At 41.6% G+C, this 23268-nt stretch overlaps 1 protein-coding gene across 3 annotated transcripts in view; it reads right to left on the bottom strand.

The window, feature by feature from the left end:
* LOC106935954 (nucleosome-remodeling factor subunit BPTF) overlaps positions 1-23268 on the bottom strand; it is a 39363-nt gene that overhangs the window by 10931 nt on the left and 5164 nt on the right. For 2 of the 3 annotated variants that reach the window (XM_015016699.1, XM_015016701.1), the window contains exons 3-26: positions 22338-22389; positions 22073-22241; positions 21312-21563; positions 20941-21123; positions 19983-20168; positions 19170-19345; positions 18833-19012; positions 18522-18703; positions 18189-18320; positions 16400-16529; positions 15792-15927; positions 14882-15145; positions 12464-14462; positions 9176-9300; positions 8755-8907; positions 7572-7722; positions 6573-6612; positions 6119-6344; positions 5885-6034; positions 3381-3511; positions 2582-2696; positions 2220-2437; positions 735-972; positions 365-645 (exon numbers count right to left, since the gene is read on the bottom strand). In XM_015016699.1, the coding sequence (XP_014872185.1) occupies positions 365-645; positions 735-972; positions 2220-2437; positions 2582-2696; positions 3381-3511; positions 5885-6034; positions 6119-6344; positions 6573-6612; positions 7572-7722; positions 8755-8907; positions 9176-9300; positions 12464-14462; positions 14882-15145; positions 15792-15927; positions 16400-16529; positions 18189-18320; positions 18522-18703; positions 18833-19012; positions 19170-19345; positions 19983-20168; positions 20941-21123; positions 21312-21563; positions 22073-22241; positions 22338-22389 (5869 nt within the window). The remainder of the gene's footprint in view (positions 1-364; positions 646-734; positions 973-2219; positions 2438-2581; positions 2697-3380; positions 3512-5884; positions 6035-6118; positions 6345-6572; positions 6613-7571; positions 7723-8754; positions 8908-9175; positions 9301-12463; positions 14463-14881; positions 15146-15791; positions 15928-16399; positions 16530-18188; positions 18321-18521; positions 18704-18832; positions 19013-19169; positions 19346-19982; positions 20169-20940; positions 21124-21311; positions 21564-22072; positions 22242-22337; positions 22390-23268) is intronic. The other variant, XM_015016700.1, reaches the window with a different exon arrangement.

The following is a 23268-nucleotide window of genomic DNA, read 5'->3' as shown; positions in this document are numbered from 1 at the left end:
GTCCTCTAAAACCCTGAACTACTCCTGTCCCTTCAACTTGCCCAGTTTGTGGCATTTTATTGGGCTTTTTATTTATTTGGTAATTAGTAGTACAGTTATTGGAAGGCGGAAGGAAAAGGATTTTTCTAAATTATGTACAAATAAAAATATTAGGTGTGTATTTGTATGTTTAAAACATTTTGCTCCACTTTCCAGTTATGCTCCATAACATAAGTTCACCCGAAAAGCTCATCGACGAGTTTTATGACGAGATGTGAAAAAATTTGAATGTCAGCTGTTCTGTATTTTACTAAAAAATAAGAAAAGCAAAAAATTAAATAAAACAAGCCCCCCCCAAAATAAAAAAAAAAAAACACGCCTGTACCTGCTGTGGGAGTCCGGACACACTGATGAGCTGGGGCGTCTGCTGCAGCTGGAGTTGTGCGGTTCCCCCCTGACCTTTGACCTGCAGTGAAGTTGGGGACTGGACAGGCATGTGGGCCTGGGTCTGCGGGGGTAACTGGCCCTGATGGGTTGTGGACGAAGCGCTGCCGGCAGTGGTGGAGAGAGGGGTCGCCCCGACTTGGATCGGAGCGGCAGCCTGCTGCGCGGCTTGGGTTGCGGTTTTGCTCGCCGTGGAGTTGGGCTGGCTGGGAGACGAAGTGGCTGGAAAGCAAAGAAACGGAGCGCGAGAATACAAGACGCCGGGATAAACCGAGTCATCTTACGCCTTTTGAGTTGCGCCGCTGTCAAACCTGTGCTTGACGTGGGCGTGGCGGCGGAGGGCAGCGGGGTGAAGAGGAAGCGCTGCACCTGGCCGTTCGGCAGGGCTGCTTGCATGAGTTGCTGGCCAGGTCCTGGAATGACGGTGACCCCCTGGGGAATGACCTGCAGCTGGCCGGTGGTCTGACCCTGGCCCTGAACCATCACAGTCAGGGCCTGTGAACCACCAACGCCAGCTGGTCGCTCCAAACCGGATCCAGCTTGTTGCTTCTGCGGTTAACAAAGATCAAATAACTGTGCATTACAAAACTATTGAGGTAAGATTAAGAGCTTTGACTAAGATTGGTTCCACTTAGTCTGTCTAACTCATCAATATTGTGCTTAACTGACCAAAAAAAAACAATAAAAAAAAACAAAAAACAAAAAAAATCAATATTTACAGTGTAGTGATGTGCAATAGCACAGTTTATATGAACTTCTGGCGACTTCAATGTTATTGTTTCCGAATAACAAAGTCAAACAACCTGTTTTTGGTAGCAAGTTGTCTTTGAGTTTATGAATGAATAAAATGCAGACATCAGTTTGCATTGCTAAGTGAAATCAGCCCAACTACTGAGTTCAGCTACTGGCAAATGATACCGATCAACTGTAAGGTTTTCCCGATCCGATATTAATGTCAGAAATTGGTAAAAAATAAAACATATTATCAGATTATGTCGTCCTGCAACTAAAATCTGAGGTATAAGCACTTCAACAGAAGCAGTCCGCTCCAGCATCTAGTCCACTCCGGCATTTCTATCCTGCACACAGAGCCAACGGTAAATGTAAAAGTTTCTATTGTTGACTGAACGATGAGAGTAATATCACTTGGTCAAGCCTATTCTAACATTACACTCTGTAAAGTAATTAAGAAAAGTGTGATTTGTGATGATGTCATATCAGTTCATTATTTGTATCGGCCAATTCTCAAACATTCAAACATTTTCGTTTCCGGTATCGCAAGCGAAAAAGACGTATTGGGACACTTAGAAACATTGTGTCATTTCTTAGCTACTAGTCTGAAGGCAACCATCTTACTGGTGCTAAAGTAATATTTAATGTGTTAAATTGTACAAACTTTGGTGTTTTTACAGAATAAGCTGAAGAAATGGAATCAATTTGTGTTTTTGCGATATGCAGCTAAAAATACATGCAAAAAAAGTCCAAATTAGGAAAGAGTTTTGCTATTTTGGTTGGCATTTTCAGACAATGGCTTAAATATAAAAATAAGACAAACTGATAAAAAGAAAAAAGTGAATGAATTACTGATTAAGATGTGTAAAAGATAAAAAGAAGTCACCTTCCTTGGGAGAATACTGTAGAAATAGAAAGACTGTTGCCCAATACTGTATGTTTTTCCTCTGTTGACATCATTTAACAGTCATTTCTAGCTGACTAACAGATGCACACACACTCACGCTCACACACACACACTTCTAATGTTAATTTGAGACCAGCAGGCGACACAGGATGCCAACCTGTGTGAGCTGCGTGAGCTGGGCCATGGTGAGTTTAACCTGGCCCTGGCCTGGCGCCCGCGGGGTGCCGGGCGGTGTTTGGCCAGCTGCCTGTCCCGCGGCGCTGGGGCCGGTCACTCCCTGACCTGTTACCGCGGTGACGGCGCCGGCAGCCGATATTGCTGTGGAAACAGGCTGGCCACGGATGATCTGCGTCACTACCTGCTGTCCGCCCTGACCTGGAGGAAAAACAACGAGATGCAATTAGAAACCGGGAGGCAGCCGTGATGTACACAGAGCGGGTCACTGCTCCATCTGTGGTTTCGCTTAATAACACAAAACTCTGCACATTTATTCAAATTAAGGGTTCAGAATGACGTTACCCTGCTGGAGCACAAGGGGCGTGCGGAGAATCGTCTTCCCAACAGCTCCGGACTGCTGGATTGGAGTTCGGATCATCGTCATTCCTGGACGGATCTGACCAGCACCACCTAGAACCTGAAGGGTGTTTATTCCATTAAATATTTTTAATACAGCACCCACTTTTCTAAACGGGGTTCCAACACATTTTTATGTGAGAACTCCACATTGTTCCAGATAAAAACTGACAGAGCTTTAAGTGAACTTGAAATATAAAAACCCAGGCTAGGCCTTAAATACAGAATCTATCAGTACAGCTAAATAAAACTCAATGCTACATAAGCTGCTTTTGTGAAAAGACAACGTACAAATGTTTAATAAATATCTACAATAGGAAATTTGTAGACACTTTAAAAAACCCACCATTTTATTTCTGGTGTTTAGGTTTAAAACTAAGAAAAACCGTAAACAGTTATAGAAAGAGGACTGATAAATTTTCTTCAGTGGGATTTTAATGTTTGTGAAAAAGGATTTAAACAAAAAAAAAAAAAAAAAAAAAAATATATATATATATATATATATATATATATATATATATATATATATATATATATTATATTTGCTATAAATAATGTAAATAAGCAAATTCAAAACATTTTTTTGTGTGTTTTAATGGATGGTGGGGACGAAAACCAGCAACGTGAACGTCTGCTAAATGTTTAAATTTAAAACGGTGTCCAGATAAAAATACAAACAAAAACAAACCCAACAAGAAAAGACAATCCGAGCTGCATTTGGGAGCGATAGCAGCCAGAGTTGTACCTGCTGGTGGGAGCCGGGGGCACCGGGCTTGATGTTGAGGGTGGTCGTGCGGGGCTGGAATGGGGTGAAGGTTTGGGCGCCTCCTGCTGTGCTGGACGGGATGATCCCCAACACTTTCTGTTGAACCACACCTGCAAAGAAAGCCGAGACGGATTACAAAAACTCCTAACGCCTCGAAAACGTCGTTTTAAACTGGTGTGAGACAGTAAAGCGGTAAAGAAAGCATGAATAATGAAGACTTTCAAAGATGCGCTACGATAATTAGTCAAAAAAAAAAAGTTCAGTTTTGTAGGAATCGTGAATTATATGCACACACTCTAGGCAGGTAGCAGCTTCAAAACATTCAGAAGCCCATGATTTAATCACCAACGCCACAAGTAAGCAGTTGCACAGTCGCCCTGCTGTTGCACAACTCAATCCGTTACTTGTGGGTGTCTCGCTTTGCTTAAGAGCCAACTTTTGATCACAATCTCTATAAATATTAGTCGAGTAGGTTAAAGAAAAATAAAATAAAATCAAAGGCTCACTGAAAGCTTAGTTGGGTTTCCCCCAACATACCTGAGCTCCTTTATAAATTATGCATGGAGCGGCAGAAACCCACTTCTTAGCTTAATCTGACAAAGAGCGCGTTTCATATTTGCTCTCGGCCTTCATGAGCTCATGTGAAACTGCTGGAGGAACTGGAAACCGCGAGTGTGACTTCTCTGCTGCCTTCTTTTCTGTGGTTCTGCAACTCTAACCCGAGAGGTAAGCCCATACATCAAGGGCTTCCCTCTTCAAGTAAAGATGTTTAAGGCCTTCCTCGTAATGCTGGTAGCTGCCGCGCCGGTCGCACATCAGAACACGCTTCTGTTTGGGAGGGAAAGAAAGAAAGCTCGAGAAGTCTGGGTTGCAGCGAGTGGAGAGGTAAACTCTTATTTAAAAACACGAAAGACGAGAGAGTGTGTGTGTGTGTGTGTGTGAAGGGGGAGGGGAGGAGTACAGACGTACTATAGAGGGCTACCTGTCTGGGAAGCAGACCTCAGGGTAAACTTGTTTCCCTGCCTTACTTCCTTAAGCCGTTCCAAAACAAACAGGGCACCAAGCAGTCACGCTGGATAAACACACACGTCTATTAAACGGACACACTCCACCTGAGCCGACGTTCCCTTTCACAGCGACTTCAAAAGTAAGAAATATTGCGTGCGCTGCATTACTCTCCAACAGAATTCCCTTCAAATGTTAGTTGTGTTTTAATGAAGCAGATTTGAAGTCAATTCAAATAATCAAACATATTTTTTTTTCATTTCTCGTCCCATAATTTGATCCAACATTTTCTGATTTCTTGCAAAAGTATTTAGGCACATTTTGTTGTAATAAAACTACAAGCTTAAATGTGTTGGATTTGGATGTCATGTGACAAAGAAATACATTACAGTGCAGAACTGCGAAGTGAAAGGAAATTAATGTACAGTCTTGACTGAATCATTGCAAAATGATTCACGGTGCACTAATTGCAGTTTTCCAGCTGATCTTTGAAAAACCGGACCTGCCGATTCTAATTTTTTGGCCGATATTGATGTTATCGTCTGAGAAGCTGCTAAAAATAGAGACAGAGTTGGTGAGTTGGCAACAGAGTGGTGGCTATTGTTTACCGAACACGTGCAGATGTGATTTGGTGGGCGGGTCTGTCCGTCAGACAGAGCAGACACACACACACACACACACACACACACACACACACACACACACACACACACACACACACACACAAAACAGGGCTGATTCATCAGTTCCTTGCTAGAAACAGAGTTAAAAAAATGTTTGCAACAATTTGTAAATTTGTAGTTTTGGTATTGGTTCATATATATAATTTGTTTACAAAAACTCCTCATGTAGTGTATTTTTAGCTTCACTCAGCCCAAATTCACTAAAAGAATGCTATATTATGCCACTTTCAGCAATAAAATGTTTATTTTCTTACTTTAAAAAAGAAACTGAATAATTGTTTATTTCCATCTTTTAATGCATTTCTAGTATTGTATAAAAATGCTTAAGTGGATAAATGGAAAATCTGTAGAACATGCCAAATTTTATATCTAATTAATCGACTAATCGATTATTGTGAGTTGCAGCTTTATTGTGCACTAATCTAATTCATTGTGGCTGTAACAAGAAAAAATTTTAAATTAAGAAGACGCTGCATATAAAGCGCTGCTACTTTAAAAACAGACTGAAAACTGTGCGACTAATACATGTCTCTCCAGCAGTCCCATATGTTTTAATCTGAGTTTCAAAATATACCAGTCATGTGGGGTTAAAAAAATCATTTAAAAAGAATGAAGACCTGCCCGGCATTTTTAAAGATCTGTGACCTTTTCTGGCACACTGAGCTGTTTACAGCAGCTGGCAGGTAATAAGGTGAATCTAACGAGCCGTCTGCGACGCGTCCTAAACGTCTCAGGTGTGGGCCAGTAGTAAAGCAAAGAAAAATAAACACGCGTGTGTCCGGAACGAAGCCGTACCTCCCTGCGTCGTTGGCACGTTGACTGTGACGATCTTGCTGTTTGCGGGGAGCGGCAGCTTCGCTGTCACGACTTTTCCGCTGGCCGAGGTCCCTGTGATGTGTAAAGTGTGCCCACTGGAAGTGGCGACCGGGGTCTCGCCGCCTGATCCTGAAAATTTAAAAACACACACAGTGTTAAAATCAAATCAAGACATTTATAAACAGAGAGGGTTTTTTTTTCCCTCCGAGTTACCTTGCGTGCTTTGACCCTGCTTGACCCAGGTGGCGAAGGACTGCTGGAAGTTTTTGTTCTGCTGGAATGTGACAGGACTGCCCATCTTGGTGGACAGCACCACCTTGGCAGTGGGGGTGCCCTGGCCGGAAATTGAGCCGACGATGACTTTGGGCGTGGCGGCAGGCGTGGCGGAAGTCCCGGCCGGCGTGGCTGTGACGGAGCCGGACTTCTGCTCGAGACGTTTCTGCGACGTGGGAGACCAAACGCTCAGCAGGAGAAACACAAGAACGTATAGAAAAGAATATCTAGCGCGCAAATCAGAGATTTTAATCGGAGAATTATGTTTGGATCCCATCCAAAAACATATTTAGCCTTTAATGCCACCCACATGAGCCGTGCTTCAGTTCATGGGTTTCTTTAATTAGCTTTGATAAAAATCAACCATCATGCCAGCTGGGGAAACCAAATTTACCTTGGCTTGCTCTGCTGCCTGGGCCTTTTCTTTCTCCACCCTGTAAAATAAAAAAGTGTTCACAAACAATAAGCACTTCACAGAACTTATTTCAGATTCAAAACACCTGAAAAGGTACATTTCCACTCAATCTTCTCATATAAGGGGTATCATTAGCGCCTGATTCTGTTATTAAACAATACAGCTGAAGTGATTCATCTGATTAATCGATTATTTAAATAATCGTGAACCAATTTAGTAATCTATTAATTGTTAACTGGAGCATTCGAACTCTACAAAGACTATTTGGTGAAAAATAAAACACATTCAGGGTCGTATTTAAACCAAAACTGTACAAAATTTTGCATTTAAGACTAAATCAAATCTTTCAAATTTAGTATAAGAATGTTTTGTTACAGCATTTTAGGAAATAAAATGTTTATTTTCTTATTTAAAAAATGTATTGAATTATTAGTTTATTTGAATTTTTTTTTATCTTTTTCCCATTATTGTTTAAAAAGGCTTAAGTGGTAGAAGGAAAAATGTGCAGAATGCGCATATTTCTTTCTAAATCCAATTAATCGAGTAATCATTAGAACAATCAATCACTAAAATAGTTGTTACAACAGAGCAACACCAAAAACAAACAGAAGACATGTAAAGAGGTGAATGAGAGACTTTTTCTAATATTTAATCATTGGCTGTCTAAATAAAAACATGAGGGCCTAAAATGGCTGGCTAAGTGCAGTGAGTGATTTGATTTTTTGATTCAAATAACAGCAAAAACACGGGGTTGCTCCTCCGTTTGGAATCAAAACAACTCACTTTCCTGGAATAGCTAAAAAAAAAAAAAAGTCATTTTATTAACAGCTGCATCTCCAAAAGGAGAAGAAACAGTTTCGATTAAACCCTTTAAACCTCATTTAGAAGCCTAGCAACACAACCTGGGGGCTACTCTGCTCACACAGCACTGGTTTTTGTTTTGCTGAAAGGATAATTGCCCCTTCCCGTCCCCCTGACCTTTCTGAAAAGGCCCTTATCTCCCAGAGGTCCAGTTCCTCCTCAGGCACCCATGTCTCGATCACCACTGGGCCGGTCTGCTTTGTGGGTTCGGGCTTCTTGGGACGCAAAGCGCTGGAGCGCAGACCTTTCCTCTGAGGAGTGTGTGTTTCTGGAACAGCGGACAGGTTGGGAGGGAAAAAAAAAAAAAAGATTATTGGAAGCATCTTTGCTTCAATATGTGGACGTAAAGTTCATCTAAACATTCTCTCACACATATAATATGAGATCAGTTCTTCATTGTTTTTCATTCAGTTCTTTAGATTCTCCAAACATTTTTAACAAGCAAGTGCTAAGAGTTAGTATGACATGTCAAAAAACTAGCTACGTCTGGTGGTAGGGAAGCTGGGGTAGTCATCCAGCAACTTTCTGTGTTTTTGAGTTAAAAAATGTTTAAAGTTGAGAGGAAATTTGAAAATATCACTAGGTAATTATGTGCTATTGGAAGACATTATCTGTAATAACCAAGTATCAACTATAAAGTCTTAAAAACCCCTAAAATAAATAAAACGAGCAAAGCTTAGCCTGGTGGCCCGCCAGGCTTGTAATACACTGGGGGAAACCCTGACGTATCAGTGTATAAAAAGAACAAAAGACTCAAAAATGTTAAACTGTAAAATGCCTCCCATAATAAACTTATAACTAATTATGAGTGTACTAATGGGTTTTTGGTTATTAACTAAAGGCAAAATGTATGTCAGTAATTTGCTTATTATTAGGAAATGGGAGAGGAATTCAATTGAAACAGGAGAGCCTGAAGCATGGCAAAAGAAGACAACATTTTATAACTTGGTCACAGCAGTTGATTTCCAGTTATTCCAGAAAATGTCTGACAGTTTGATATTTTGTCCCAAGTCATCTTGGGTCAGATGACTTCAGAGCAAAGTCAGCGATTGGCGGGTCTGTCACTGAATGATCAGAGTGCAGATTTTAATTCAAAAAAAAGGAAAAAAAAAAAAAAAAAAAAAAAAAGAAACTCACTGGTTTAAGCCACAAATCACTTACATGTGCACAATATTTGCCTTGCTCTCTGGGAAGAAGAACCCCAAACTTGTTTATCAAAATACCAATCTCATCAACTCACGATCTTGCAAGACGACTGTGTAGGAATCAGTAAATGGCAAAAACAGAAAACGCAATTTACCTTTCGGCGTCTCAGGAACGCCGAGAGGGCAGATGATTTTGCGGATGCAATACTCTGAGCGGATGCCGTAGGGTCCCACGTCACGCCGCTTTATGATCTCGGTGGTGGTGATTTCGGTATCCGAGGTCTCTGTTGCAATGAGTGGGGATAGGGCTTTGGTTGGTATGGTGATGAGGACGAGACCCCCGCCCCAAAAAAAAAACAAAAAATTGGAGGAAATGCTCTCTAACACAGAAACAGTAACAGCCAACTGAATGTCTTGGCTGGTTTTTAGGTGAAAGTAGGAATAAGTTGGAGAAATCAGGTACTTATTACATATATGAGAGGTAATTACCAACAATTTACAAATCTCTAGAAGTTTGTTCCCTTTTTTTAATTTTTTTTTTTTTTCCAAAAACTGAGGACACATTCGAGGGTCTACCTGTACGCGTCGTGCCTACGGCGGCAGACGGTTTCACGGCCATATCGTCCCACCTCAAACAGGCCCATAGGAGCCTCAACATGAGGCTCACTCCAGCCAGGGACTTCACCGTCTGCAGCCGGTACCTGGATCCAGCAGCCAGAGGAAGTGTTAGTCATCCACAAATGCGAGAAAACATTTCCAGTTGTCCAATTGACCAACATCAAAGTTTCCATGATTTGCCGGTGTCGTAATGACTCCCTCAGAGTTACAGAAAACAAACTGCTGTACAATCACGTACATAACTGGAAGATGCAGATAAAAAAAACAGACTTCTGGGAATATCGCTGCCGATTATATTTCTGCCAAACCAACAGCGGTGGCTTTCATTTTTAATAAATACTTTCAAGCTCTAGTGGAAGTTTAGGATGGTTGCTCACTAAAAACCGTATCAAAGAACACTTATTTCACACAGTTCATTTAGTCACCGAAAATTTACGACAGGATGCCGTTCATCCACAGATAATGTCCAGAAGAAGGCATTAATCTTGCTCGGGCCATTATGGCCGGGAATTCTGTCCTGACAATGAATTTGGCTCTTGGACACTGTGATTAAAAACATCTTGAACATCTACAAAAACATGATTATCTCAGGGCTTTGAGTGCGGATGGGGTTTGGTAGATCTGCACATTCCCATGTGTGACCGCCAGTGGAAAAGTATGCACAGGCTGCAGGGTTTGGTCGGTGCAGAAAGTGAACGTGGTGACACCTCTCTGACCACCGGGTGATTCATGTCTGCTCCGAGACTCTGAAGCTTGGACAAAACAACCAGAGGAGCCTGTGTGACACGAGACTGGGAGCCGCAGTAGGCTCTACGGGCCAAAACCACAAACAGCAGATGGGGGGGAGGAGACGCGAATGATAAACTGACAGTGGATTCACCTTTCTGACACAACGCTTTATTTGCTGTATGTATAGCAGGTAATTTTAAGAGGGAGCCCTTTAAATGAGTGCATGAGTTTGTTATTTTTACAATAAGAGGAGCCCTTTTACTTTTTCTGATCTAAGCCTCAAGCTAGGTTTATAGTTGACAAATTGAACTGGGTGCAAAGGGGCAACTAGAGATCTCACCTGTTGCGATGTCTGGTTGTGCACTTCTGGATTTTTGTAAAGCTGGCTAAGTTTTGGTGTTGACCATTTAATTGCAGCGAAGAGGTGTCCCTTTAGTGAATTTGAACTGATAAGAGCTAAAACTATGACACTTGAGGAGTTTTGAGAAAAAAAAAATTTACAGACAAAGGTGTTATCTTAAATGCAAACTTATATATATATATATATTGTAAAGTTTTAGCCTTTTCAAATAGTCGTTTATTTAGCTTGTGTATCCCAGTTGACGATTAATAATTGCTAAATTAACTAGGCTTCTTCAAGTTATATTGGCGCTTGTTGAACCTGCGGAAGCGAAGACAGCGGTATTGCGTTTATCATTAGTGCCTAAATTGGAGCCATATTCCCGTAAAATGATCCTTCAAAGAGGGTTTATATAAATACCAGTACAACTGCACCTGGTCTGCAAGAGCACTTTTCAAATCTTCCAGTTTCCATGAACGGTGCCCTGCGCGTCGCCTCCGCGCGCTGTCGCGGCGTGCACCTCAAAATGTTTGTATCTGGACGCGAATCGCGCGTGCCACCTTTCACGCAACTTGGATGACTTGGAAGGTGTTCTTGCAGAGCAGGTTCGGTTTTTACATGATCCTTCCTTGAGGGCTCGTTTTAGGAGAATATTGCACCGCCGTTCGTTGCATCAACTATAATCGCCAAACCGCTTGCTTGGAACACGCGCGCTCTACGCAAACTTTTAAAAGCGAATCGCGCGCGTCACTTTTAACTCTAACTTGACGATTTGAAATGCGTACCCCTGCATTTGCATTGATACAATCCCTCTAAGACTGTTCATCTTCAGAGCCACCGTCGTTCGTGTCAACTATAAATGTCACACCGCATGCTCGGTTCGCACGCGCCCAGTATAACTCGGTCATTTATTACCAGTGAAGCCGGCCATGTTTAGGGCAACACGAGCTTTCAGAAATGAATCCAGCATCACATAGCCAAAGACGTCGAGTTAGACATGTTTTCTGAAATGCCGCAACCAGCTAGCAGTCGTTTTTACATCACACCCTGTGATGTGAAGCCAGCTTAACCTTTCTTATGGCTACATCTTGCTTGGCGTCTACGAAACAACAATTGTGATACAGAAGTAATATAAACTGCAACACCACTCTCATATTGTTGGACAACTGTACAGACAATCTAATTACAACTGTCAAGGGTGTTGATCAGTTTGAGCTGAAATACAAAACAGATTTGTGAAGATTTTCAGAGACAACCAGGCCTGGACTGAGTTGTATTGAAACTGAAAGTGTGCTGTTTGGGGAGGTAACCTGTGTTTTTAGTCCTGTGGTTCCACATCCATCTGTTTCCCATTTATACATGACAGCCTTTTTCTTAATGTTCTGCAGTAAACGATACTGAGGATTAAGTTTTTCCAATTTTGTCATGTTGCAACCACAAACTTCAAAGTATTTTAGTTTTTTTTTTTTTTGCGACTGACCAACACAAAGTACTGTAATGTGTGAGGAAAATTATACAAAAAACTTGACAACTGCAGAGTACAAAAATCATTCAATATCCCCAAACCAACACTTTACAGGATCACCTGTCACTGCAATTACAGATATGATTACCAGATTTGGAAAATGAATTCAATGCCCATTCTCGTTTGCAAAGTAGCTCAAGCTCAGTGAGATTGAATGGAGAGCATCTGTACACGCACATTTTTCCAAACCTTGTCACAGATTCTTAGTTCAGTTCAGGTAACACTGAATGGGGTTAAATTACTCTTCATTTGGAGCTGGACTGGATTTTATGTAAGGTGAGTCACAGTAAAGGGGGCTGAAAATAAAAATGTCAAAAAGCCTAAGGAAATAAACCAAAGTTTGTGCTTTTAACATCACATGTAGAAAAGTTAAAGGGGTATAAATACTTCTATAAAGTACCGTATGCAATTAGAAAGATATTATCTGAATGATTTAATCTTACAAAACAGTAAAACAATCATATTGTTAGAAAAACATATACTAATGAAGTGTATGTTTTAAATGTATTTTCACAAAAAATGCATTGTGTGTGCAATGTGTACCTTAACTTCACTGAAAAATGCCTTCAGAGTGTGAAATGGACTTGGATGCCAGAAAAACAAGCTAGACAGAGAACAGTAAGTGATTCTTGACAAAGAGTAGCAGGTCTACCTCCAAGTGATGCCAAACGTAGGTCTGGGTGAAGGGTACGGCCAAATATCCTGAGCTGGCTTGGCGTTGTAACTGAACACCGGCACCTCGCGGAATCCTCCTCGCCTCGCCAGCACCTTCAAGTCGTCATGCGGCAGAACAAAGATGCTCCTCCGGGCGCTCTTGGTGATGAACTTGCGGTAAGAAGGAAGAGCTGTGTCGGAGCGCGTCTTCTTCGTGCGCGAGAATTTGAGAAGGCGCACGCGTCCTTTCGTCGTCGAACACTCTTCGTGGCTCGTGGAGACAGACGACACTGTAGTTTTACCACCTGCACCAGATTCCCGGGTGCATGACGAGTGCGTCATTCTCTGCTCCTGCACCAGTGTTTCGCTCTGGCTGTCTTCAGACAGACCGTCGAGTCCAGAGCAGCAAACTTTGGTCATTGTCGTTTTGGTCATGCTGGAAAGGGTCGAAACTGCGCTGCTCTTCGTCGTCACCACACCCGGGCTTTTCGCCGTCCTCATCTCCGTAGAGACTACTGTCGTTTTGGTGGAGGTTGTGGTTACCTGAGTGATGATGGTCTTGAATGGATCCGCTGACCCACTGTTGCTGTTCTCCTCCGCGAAGTCGTCACTCAGACTGGACTCCTCAGGTGAGGGAATGGGAGAAGGAGCCATTCTGATGATCTTCACGGCAGGAGCGCGTTTGGTCTCCTCGGGATAAAAAGCCGAGGTGCTGTCGTTCTCCAGATTGCTCCTGGCGTTGCCTCCAAATTTGTCTGTGCTGTTCTCAAGCTTTGCCATCTTCGGCGGAGGGCTGTAATTCTGGTCCAGTGTAGTCATCTTTCCCTCTGCCTCAGAATCTGAATGTGCCTCTTTTCCTTTTAAAATGACCGTGGCGTTTACCGAGGCCAAGTCTCCGTTCACTAAAGGCTTCTGCTGTGCGCCATCTTTCGACGAGACCACCAGCCTTTGATCCTCGGCCTTCCCGATGCTGTTCATGTTGGGCTGGGGCCTGTCGGTGAGCACACCATTGTTCAAGCTCATTACAGAGTTACTCAGTACGTTTTCGCCAACCAAACCGCCATTCCCGTTCACTTGAGGCACGGGCGAAATCGGCTTGGAAATGTCTTCCCCTATGGTTCCGTTGTGTCCAAAGCCCTGCGAGTTTCCTTGGGTCTCCTCTGGCCCAAAGCCATTTTCCTCTGAGTGCGCAGAATCCAGAGAGTCTGAGGTTTTAACAGGAGATCCGTTTTCACTGGTATTTTGGTCGACAACACGTGGAAGTGTTGTCACAGAGTTGGACTCTGCATTTAAAGAATGTTCCGCCTTGGTTTCATCTGATGCAACACAGGCTGTTTGTTGCCCTAAAGAGCTATTAGACCCCCTCACTTTTTTCTCTTGCTCATCTGACAGCTTAATAGCTTCTTGTCCAGAACCTTCAGAGCAGTTTTCTTTATGCCCTGTAGTCCTTTCCTCCAAGTGATCCTGGAGCATGGAGGCAGTTTGACTTTGTGGTGAACCTTCACCTGTACCTGTATTGCAAGTGTTTTTGGGGCTGCAGTTCGACACAGAGGAAGGAGAAGGATTAAAGAGTTCAGTCACACTCTCTCCTTCCTCTGGTCCTCCGGCTCTTGTTGCCCCCGTTTGTGCCGTAGAAAGTTTCTCTTCCACTTTCACAGCTTCCTTGTTTACAAGTTGTGTCTGTGCGAGATTCTGCGGCTTGAGCGGCGACCGAGGCCGGATCGGAGTGCTTGGGATGGGGGCTGAACAAGGAGAAGCCGGCGCCGGTGCCAGCGGTCTGGATGCGGAAACCTGCTGCCTCTGCTTCTCTTCGATCGTGTGCTGCTTCACTCTGCGCTCCAGCAGGCTGTCCAGCTTGGAGGTCTTCACTTTCTTCTTGTAAGCAACACGGGTGAGGAAGCCCTTGCTGACGTCTACGACGTCGTAGTTGAAGGGGCGCTGAGAAGGGTCTGAAGGCTCCTCTTTTATGGCAGCTTTGTGCTCCTGAATACTGGACTCTGCAAGAGACAAATGCATTCACACTTCAGCTTAAGTTTTACACCTAGCTGGATATCTGTTAAAACAAATACATTTTTATGTGTTGTGGCCTTTCATCCACACCAAAACTCTCATGCGGATGAAAACTTTTCTGAATTCCATTCGGTGTGTACGATATTACTATTGATTCTTAGAAAGACCCGGCTATGTGTGGAGAATATACAATAATATGCAATATCTTTGTAAAAAAGGGTAATATAAAGTTTTTTGTTTCATTTCTATCTCTCTGATTAGTGTTTCAACTGATGGAGATATGTGTATTATAATTAATATGAAAATCTCCATATGCTACCCTTGCTGCTGCTAGCATGTAGCTGTTTTAAGACTTGTCACTGCGGTAGTTATAAAACGTCGAAAGCTTTGGAGAACAATGCTATACTTTGTTCCTTTGACGCGGAGTCTGTGGGATCCCCTTCCATCTTTACAGGTGAACCTGCTGGCTTCTTTTCTTCTGGTTCTTCGTTCTCGTCTTGCTCCATCCTCTCCATAGATTCCGCGTCTTCCGCAGCTTTTCTGGAGAGACCTGTGGAGTCTTGCTCCTTGGTTTCACTGCTTGACGCAGGACCGTCCTGAGCTCCCAATCCAACTAAACTGGGTCGTCGGCTCAAGTCCAACAAGGTACATCTCTTGCCCAGTTTAGCATCTATAGAAAAATATGAGAGAATGAGAGATCATGTTCCAGAATGGATTTAAAAAACTGAATCATTCGAAAGGTTGAACTTTAACAGCTTAGCAGCAGAGTCCATATGTTAATCAGCTTAAACAAAAAGCTTCAAAATAAGTCGGAGGAGTTGTAACACCACCAGACTTTGCCCTGCAGAAGCATCGATAGTCCTTGTGCCTTTCCCTATATACAACAACCACAAACTTTAAGATGTTTTATTGGTGTCACACAATAAAGTAATGCAGAAGTAAAACAAATCTAAAAAATTAGAAAACATTAAACTTTAAAGCAGGGATTGGTTATAAAACAATGTTCCAAGCTCAAAACATCACATAAAATCCCAATACAACATATTTAGTTCGTAATATGACAAAAAGTGAACAAGTCTAAGAGGTGTGAATACTTTTGCAAACTAGAAAAGCAAGAATCCTTTAAAGTCTAACGTTCTCATCAAATAAATTTTAAAGTTGACATAGATGAGAACCTTTTCAACGCCTCTCTTTTATTAATGATGCACATAGGCACCAAGAAAGAGTAAGAGTTTGCATCCGAGCAACATATTCAACAAGTGTTGACCATTTTTTGCATAAACCAAAGACTCTAGGGTGAAAGGGTTATTTCAGACCTTCCAGTTCTTTGCGGTAGTTGGCGTTGGTGTTTCCAGGAAGCTTTGGGGAAAACCGAGGTACGTAGGTCTTACTGATAAAACTCCAACCTCCGTAGCCTGTAACACGATACTCCTCTCCCTTCTGCTTCCACACCTACATATGGGACGTAAAATGAGGAAAAACATCAATAAAAGGAAGAACAAGAAGCTCAACCGATCAAGTGAAATGCAAGGAAAATTCTCTGTGAAGCAAGAAAAACAAGTTTTCGTACACAAAGCTTAAATGTTCAGAGATTAGTGGTATATTTAGTCCAAATTGCTCAGGGAAATGACTCACAGCAGTGTTTGACCTTCTATATCAAAGAGCCCTTGATGGTCACATAAACCACATTATTTCCTACCAGATTGACTCACTCTAAAGTCATTTAACATATGAAGACTTCAAAAATATTTTGACTCAGACAACACATGAGACAACATGGGTGGAATATTTTATCGTACGGGTTTTGGTCCGACTTCACCACAAATAAAAGAGTAAATTGACAGCACAGAATCTTAACAAGCATTCGATTATTAAGGACTCAACCAACTATCAGTACACCCTTAATTAAGCCAATGTTAACTACCTGGTGCTTGATTGGAAAGGTGTACTTGACCCAGGTTGCTTGTTGCATTGTCTCCTCGTCCTCCAGCTTCTTTTCTCTCTTCTTCACCTTCTCTTTCTCTTCACGCTCCATGGACGTCATGCGGTTCAACCTGAAAGTGTTTCACATTTTACTAATGAACGGAAAGCATGAAGATGTCTGGTTGTACCTGACAGAATATTTCTTAAAAGACAAGAACGTGAAAGTTGAATTGTGAGATTTGTCATTGCGGTGCAACACACACTTTAATTTAAACAATTTAAGTTGCAGAGGTCCCGGTCCCGTACGCCGATTCTACAATACGAGACAATAACATTTACTCTATGAAGTTCGAGCAGAATCAAAACCTCAGAAGTGACATAGGAGGAAGGACACAATGAAGGAAGTAGGATAGTAAACAAGGACAGAAGGAAAAGGAAGGAAGAACAATGTCAAGTAACATAATGAAGGAGAGAATGGAAGAAAAAAGAAAATGAAAAGAGAGGGAGGGAGGAAATGACGTAGGGCACAACAAGGGAAGGAAAGAATGACAAGACAAGAAGGAAAACAAGGAAGAAAAAGGAAGCAATGAAGGAAGCAAGGAATAAAAGGACGGAAGAAACAAAAGGAAGGAAATTAGAAAAAAATAAAGAAAGGAAATGTAGACAAAGGAACAGGGAATGAAGTCAGGAGAAGAAATACAAATCATTTCCCATACATTTATGATCCTTACTAATCCAAAACTCTAAAGTCACTCTAGACGGCGTTGGAACCCTGTTTAACTCAAACTAACGAGTTTGACTCTCATTTAAAATGAGAACCTGGTCTTCTGTTTAAAATCCCTTTTATGAAATGCAGTTTCTCTCACTACTATCTCGATATTCAGAGTTGGGATGAATAAACACATCCCGGTCCTAACCCAATGAGGGCCTGGACAATCACCTCTATGAAAGGGCCCTATGTCACAGGAGGCGTAGAGGCAGAGTCGGGTGGTGCTGGTCGGGGACGTGCAATCAAAATATTATGCCTCACAGCTAGGGTGGGCCTTTTGAACGGATCTGGTTACCGTCGACTTTGCCCGCTAAACTCAGTGAACATACCCTGTGTACATGCCCTGAATGCTTTCTTAGGCTTCTGGAGCTTTTGAAGGTTTGGTCAGCTAGTTTAAGAAATAGTTCAGTAATGAGGAGGTGTGTTGTTGTTGTGAGGATGTCTTCCTAAATTAGGCTTTTCATAAACTCAGAAGATGCAAAAATGAAATATTGTTTTCTACATGTTCAGCGGATGTCCTTAAGTAGTTTCATGAAAGATTTACACACATCCTGGACACATACAGCACTGTTAGGCTTGAGCTCCTTACTGGTGACAAATCATACTAAAACTTCAAACTAGAAACACTTTCTATTAATTAGGATGACAGAAAAAAATGCAGGTGAGCACTGCAGGTCAGCTGGATGAAAGAGGGCACTATGCTTCTTTCTCACTTACAAAAAAAAAACTGTCAGAGCAGATAGCCATACCGATTAATTAGCTGATATCAACTTGTTTAGCTTATATTGCATTATGAAAAGTGAAAAGGTGTAATATTCTGTGTAGGGTTGAAACAATTAATCACGATTAATTGATTATTGAAAACAATGTTCAAATGATTTAGTAATCAATTAATCGTTAAGTGGAGTATTCAGACTCAAAACAAACAAACAAACAAACAAACAAAAACCCAAAAAATTCCCTGAAACTCTGGTACTTTTATCTGTACTCCAGGCAGGTTCTGTGCGTAGTATTTCTTTACCTGGTATGACCCAGTGAATCTTTCCAGACAGGCAGCATCGCCACAGGTTTGATGGCACACTCCAGAATGGCCAGGGCCAGAGCAAACTCTCTGGCCTTACTGCACATCTGAACTGCTTTGATCCAGTTGGTCCTATGAAAAGAAACACTAAAGATCAATTACATGATCCTAAATTCTAAGAGAAATTATAATTAAATTTGGCTATAAACACCCAGGTTTTGATTGTGCCTCTATTTGAACCTTATTTGTAAGCTAAAGAATTAGATTGATACTCACAAAGTCTCTTGTTTTGTTAAAAAAAAGAAAGAAAAGTAATCTTTTTCCAGTTTTTACCTGTGTGAGGCCCAGTTTGGATGCATGAAAGGAGACGGAACGTTGTTCTCAAGCTGGATGATGGTGAGTCTTAACGTGGAGATGGTCAGAACCTTAGAACCATGAATGGACCCGTTCCACTTGAACTCTCCTGCTGGCGTCATACAAAACTTATGGGAGAGATGTCGCCTCTTGTCATGGTCCTGTCCAGATTTAAACAAAAAAGAAAGTTAAATTAGAGATGCACTAATCAATCGGACATAAATCAGAATTTGACATTTTTTCCCCTTTGATCGGGAAACAACAGCTGAAATGACGAAAACGCCACTTGCCTCTCTGTGCTGGTGCTTGTTGAGGGCCAAGGCGTTGGCGCTGTACTGGTTATGATAGACGCGGTACTTCCCCTCCTGACCCAGCTTGAAGAACTGGCTGATGGTTCCCTTCATCACCACCTCCTTGCTGCTCCGTGTGCTGACCCGGGTGATGTCGCCCTGGGCGTTCACCACCAACACCTGCAGAAACAACCGCAACCTTAAAAACACTATCGCAACAACCGTAACTCTCACCTTTTATGAATTTAAACAGATTTTCTTTCCCGTGATATTCTACTTCAAAGACATTCTTACATAAAATATGTCGAATCATATTGCTCCCATGTTTGAGTCTGACCTCTTTGCCCTCCTTAAAGCCCCTGTTGGCCTCATGAACAGCAGCTGCGACCTGTTGACTCTTCAGCTGGCTCAGCTTGCTCTCTGGGTTCCTCAGGCGCGTCACCATGCGCGTCGCTGAGGACCTCTTACTGCTGCCGCCTGCCGTCTCGCTGTTGGTCGAGTCTTTGCTGTCCCCTAGAAATGCAGTGAGCAGTTTTAGTCAAAGAAATAAGAAGGTCGACGTAGTAAAACATACTGTTTTGTATTGTGAATACATAAATTCAGACAGTAACAAGCTTTCATCGCAATTTTTTGACAGTTATTATGTAGGGATGAAACGATTAATCGGATTAATCATGATTAATCAATAATTGAAATAATCATCAACTAATTTAGAAATCAATTAATTGTTAACTGGAGTATATGGACTGAGGGAAAAAAAAGTTATTTAAAAATGGTACAAAATATATACACATTTTAATTAAGATAAAAACACCTATGTCTATAAATATGTTTCACCCAAAACTCCTCGAGTGGCGTAGTTTTAGCTCTACACTCTTCAATTTTACTAAAGGAAAGCTGTGTTGTTGCATTTTAAGCAGTAAAATGTTTATTTTCTTATTTAAAAAAAAGGAATGCATTTTTTATTTGCATCTTTTAACGTATTTGTAATATTGTGTAAAAAAGCTGAAGTGGTTAAATAAAACAATCAGCAGAACGTGCCGATATTTTGTATCCGATTAATCGGCAGAATAATCGATTGCTAAAATAACTGTTAGTTGCAGCCCTATTATTAAGCATGATGCTTTGTATGGCTTTATAAGCGACGGACCTGCGTCATCGAGGCTCGCCAGGGATGACTGGGATGATCTATCAGCCAAGTCTGGGGGCTCCGGGCCCCTGGCAGCGACGGCGGCTCCTACGCTGCTGTTGCTGTTGTCTTCACAGGGTTGGGAGGGCTGACTCAGGCTGGGGACGCCGTCACCACTGACAGGCACTGAGTCAGATGCTGGGTTTCCTTCACGCAGTAGGAATTGGGGAAAAAAAAAAGGCTGATAAATGGTATACATGTTGAAACAGGTAGCAGATTTGATTTGATTTTTTTCATTTTACCCAGAATAATATCTAATTCTGCACTGGCATTGTTGCAGTGCACATTTTAATAATAATTAAATGTATAAGTTATTTCTTTCATTTTATTTCATTAGGTGCAATACCACAGCTTGCTTCTTAACAAAAACTTTTTCATACATGGTTTATAGCTTTTAGTTTAGATCCTTTTTCATTGTGATTTGATTCTTTTTTTATTGTGAGTTGCTCATTGCTGCTGTGACACATGAATTTCTTCATGTCAGGATTAATAGAGTGCATCTATCCATCTGTTTAAGAAGAGAATCAATATATTAAAAATGCAATAAAAGAGTAAGCAAGGAAGTAATATACTGTCAGTGAAAAAAGACACTTTCTCATGCCAGTAAAAATTAAGTTAGGCTTTGGCTCCCTCTGCTGAAACCTTTTGAGTATTGCATCACAACAAATAGGGAAGACGAGGATCGAGTAAAAAGGGTTTAAGAAATTTCAATTTGAGCTCTTCCTCATGATACTGACTGTGGAAGTCAAACATTTTCCAGAAAAGCTCAAAATGAATTTTATTTGTTTTACAGCTAAAACAATACTCTCATAGATGATTTTTTTTTTTTTTTTTAAAAAAGAAGAAAGCCAAGAGTTAATTTCCTTTGTGGAGTTCCAGATACACTGAGAAAATAGTCCTACTTAAACTTAAACTGTACCTTCGGTTTTGTTGGGCGCCGACTCAAAGACGCATCGCTCTAGCCGAACCTCCACAGTGGAGGACAGGCCGCCGCTCCCGACGGAGGTTTGTGAAGGAGAAGCTGTCGATGGGATCGATGGTACATCCCCGACACTGCCGCCGCCGCCGCCGTCTTCTTGGCTGGAGGGCGGAGCTTCACTTTCTGTAGAATAGCAGCAGAAATAATGTGAAATGTGAATGTTTCATGAAGGTGATGAAATATGAAACTGCCAATAAAGAAAGAATAATATGGCCAAATTACACATCAGGTTAAGTTATATTATCCACTTCTACTCCATTACCAGACAGCTACTTGGTCCTACAAGAGTATTTTCTTTCTAAAGCACCTACCGCTGCTCTTCTCTCCGTCGTTTTTTTCCTGCATGGCCTCCTCTTTTGTTGACTGGTCTTCCACTGACCGCTCTTTGGCCTTGCCGTCCTCCTGTTCTTCATCCTTCGGCTTGGCCTCCTCTTCTCCCTTCTCCAAGTCTTGCTCCTTCTTCTGTTTCTCCAGCCGCGCCTTCTGGGCCTCTTCGGCCGCCCGTCTCTTCACCTCCTCCAGCTCTTCCTCCTTCTTAGCTCGCAGTCGCTCCAAGATTTCATCTGAGTGGAAAGAGAGAGAAGGGAAATAATATTAAGAAACGGTCAAATTGAAAGTCCAGAAAGGAAAATCTGCTAAAAAGGTGAAGGCTAGTATTATTTTTTTTTAAATCAGCTGCTTAAGAGAACTGCTCCCATGCTAAAGCCAGCAGGAAAAGTGATCTGCAGTTATTGTTGTAATATCAGTTTGCAGTAATAATGTGCTGCTTGGAACCAAGGGGATTATTTTGTGTTTTTTTTTTTTTCTTTTTAAATTTAGTGCAGAAATATTGCTGACAAGCCAGAGGGAATAAACTGTTCAATTATTGTTTTCTTTAGTCAAAATGAAGCTATGTCTGTGGACACAGGAAGTTTCACCTCTTGGAAATATAGGTTAAGGAAAAAAAAAAAAGGTTTTCTGTGCATCATAAGAGACAGAGAGATTGAGAGAACATACCATAAATTAAATAATTTAAGAAAAAGACAAGAAGAATCATAAAGTCCACCAGTTTGTGGAGTTTCCCGTTCTTTACCATTGGCAGCAGTGAGGAAACACTTGTTGTTGCCGCGAGCCTTGTTGGTGAGGTCCTCGGTGATGTCCATGTGGGTGTGCACCTCGTCCCTTATCTCCTCCAGGGCTGCGTACAGGTCGGCCTCCCAGTACTCTTTATCCAGCCGGTCGATCAGCTCGGCCAGCTGGACCTGGCAAACGCAGAGTGGAGGAGACTTAAGCAAGATGGCCTCCGCGCTAAAAACAAATACGAACTTCTGTACGAGGGGAAAAACCAGAGTCTCTACCTTTGTGCTGTAGTACCAGATGGCTTTGTCTTCTTGCTCGCCGTCCTCCTCACTGGAGACGACAGTTGGATTAAAACAATATTATTTTTTCATTTATATTTGTTTATAGAACGGTGAAATGGTAAATGGCCTGTACTTGTGTAGAGCTTTATCAAGTCCACAGCTGAAGTCCACTGCTCTATTTTTTTTTTCTTTGAATTATCCGCCACCAGAGGTTCACTGAGCATCATTCATAGTTTATCTTTGTAAGGAAGTTTGTTTACCTGTTTTTAAATTAAATAATGTATATTGTTCCCAAATGTAACAAATTGTACATCCTTTTCTTAATACCTCAGAAGATGGGTCAGACTAACACTGTTGTGACAAAAAAAAGGTCAGAATGAGATGATTTTCCATTTATTAGCCCTGACTGGCGATCAGGAGGCCAAATACTGAAAAAGCTGACATTTTGTTATTTAGTAAATGCACCAAAACAAAGAACTCTCACTTCCATTTGTCGATTGAAGCATCAACCAACAGCATGTTCTTAGCCACATTTGTTTTAGTTAGGAATATTTACTTTAATGTCTAAAGTGGGTTATATTTGTTGTTCATGTTTTGTTGGATTCAAAACTACAGAGTCCACCAATGAACTGGCAGCCAAATGTAGTCTAATGTCCTTATTGGAGCCCTTTGGTATTGGTCAGAAGAGGCCGATTAGTGCATCTCTAGTTGTTATGATCAATGGAGGAATAGCACATTAATACTTAAAAAAAAAAATAAAGTTTTTTTTTGGCGTCCTCCTTTTTCAACTTTAACAAAAAACAGAGAGGTTCATATGTTTTGATGTACAGAAGGTAACCGTTTTCTGTTTGTTTAAAGCTACTCCATCAAGCTAAGAACCTGCAGTAGATTATTCCTAATTGGCCAACAGTCCCTAAAAATCTCAGAA

Source organism: Poecilia latipinna, unplaced genomic scaffold (assembly GCF_001443285.1).
Source record: "Poecilia latipinna isolate Pla-1442-1.1 unplaced genomic scaffold, P_latipinna-1.0 Scaffold2049, whole genome shotgun sequence".
NCBI lineage: Eukaryota > Metazoa > Chordata > Actinopteri > Cyprinodontiformes > Poeciliidae > Poecilia > Poecilia latipinna.
Note: the sequence above shows the minus strand (reverse complement) of the source record. Positions and strands in the feature narration are given on the sequence as shown.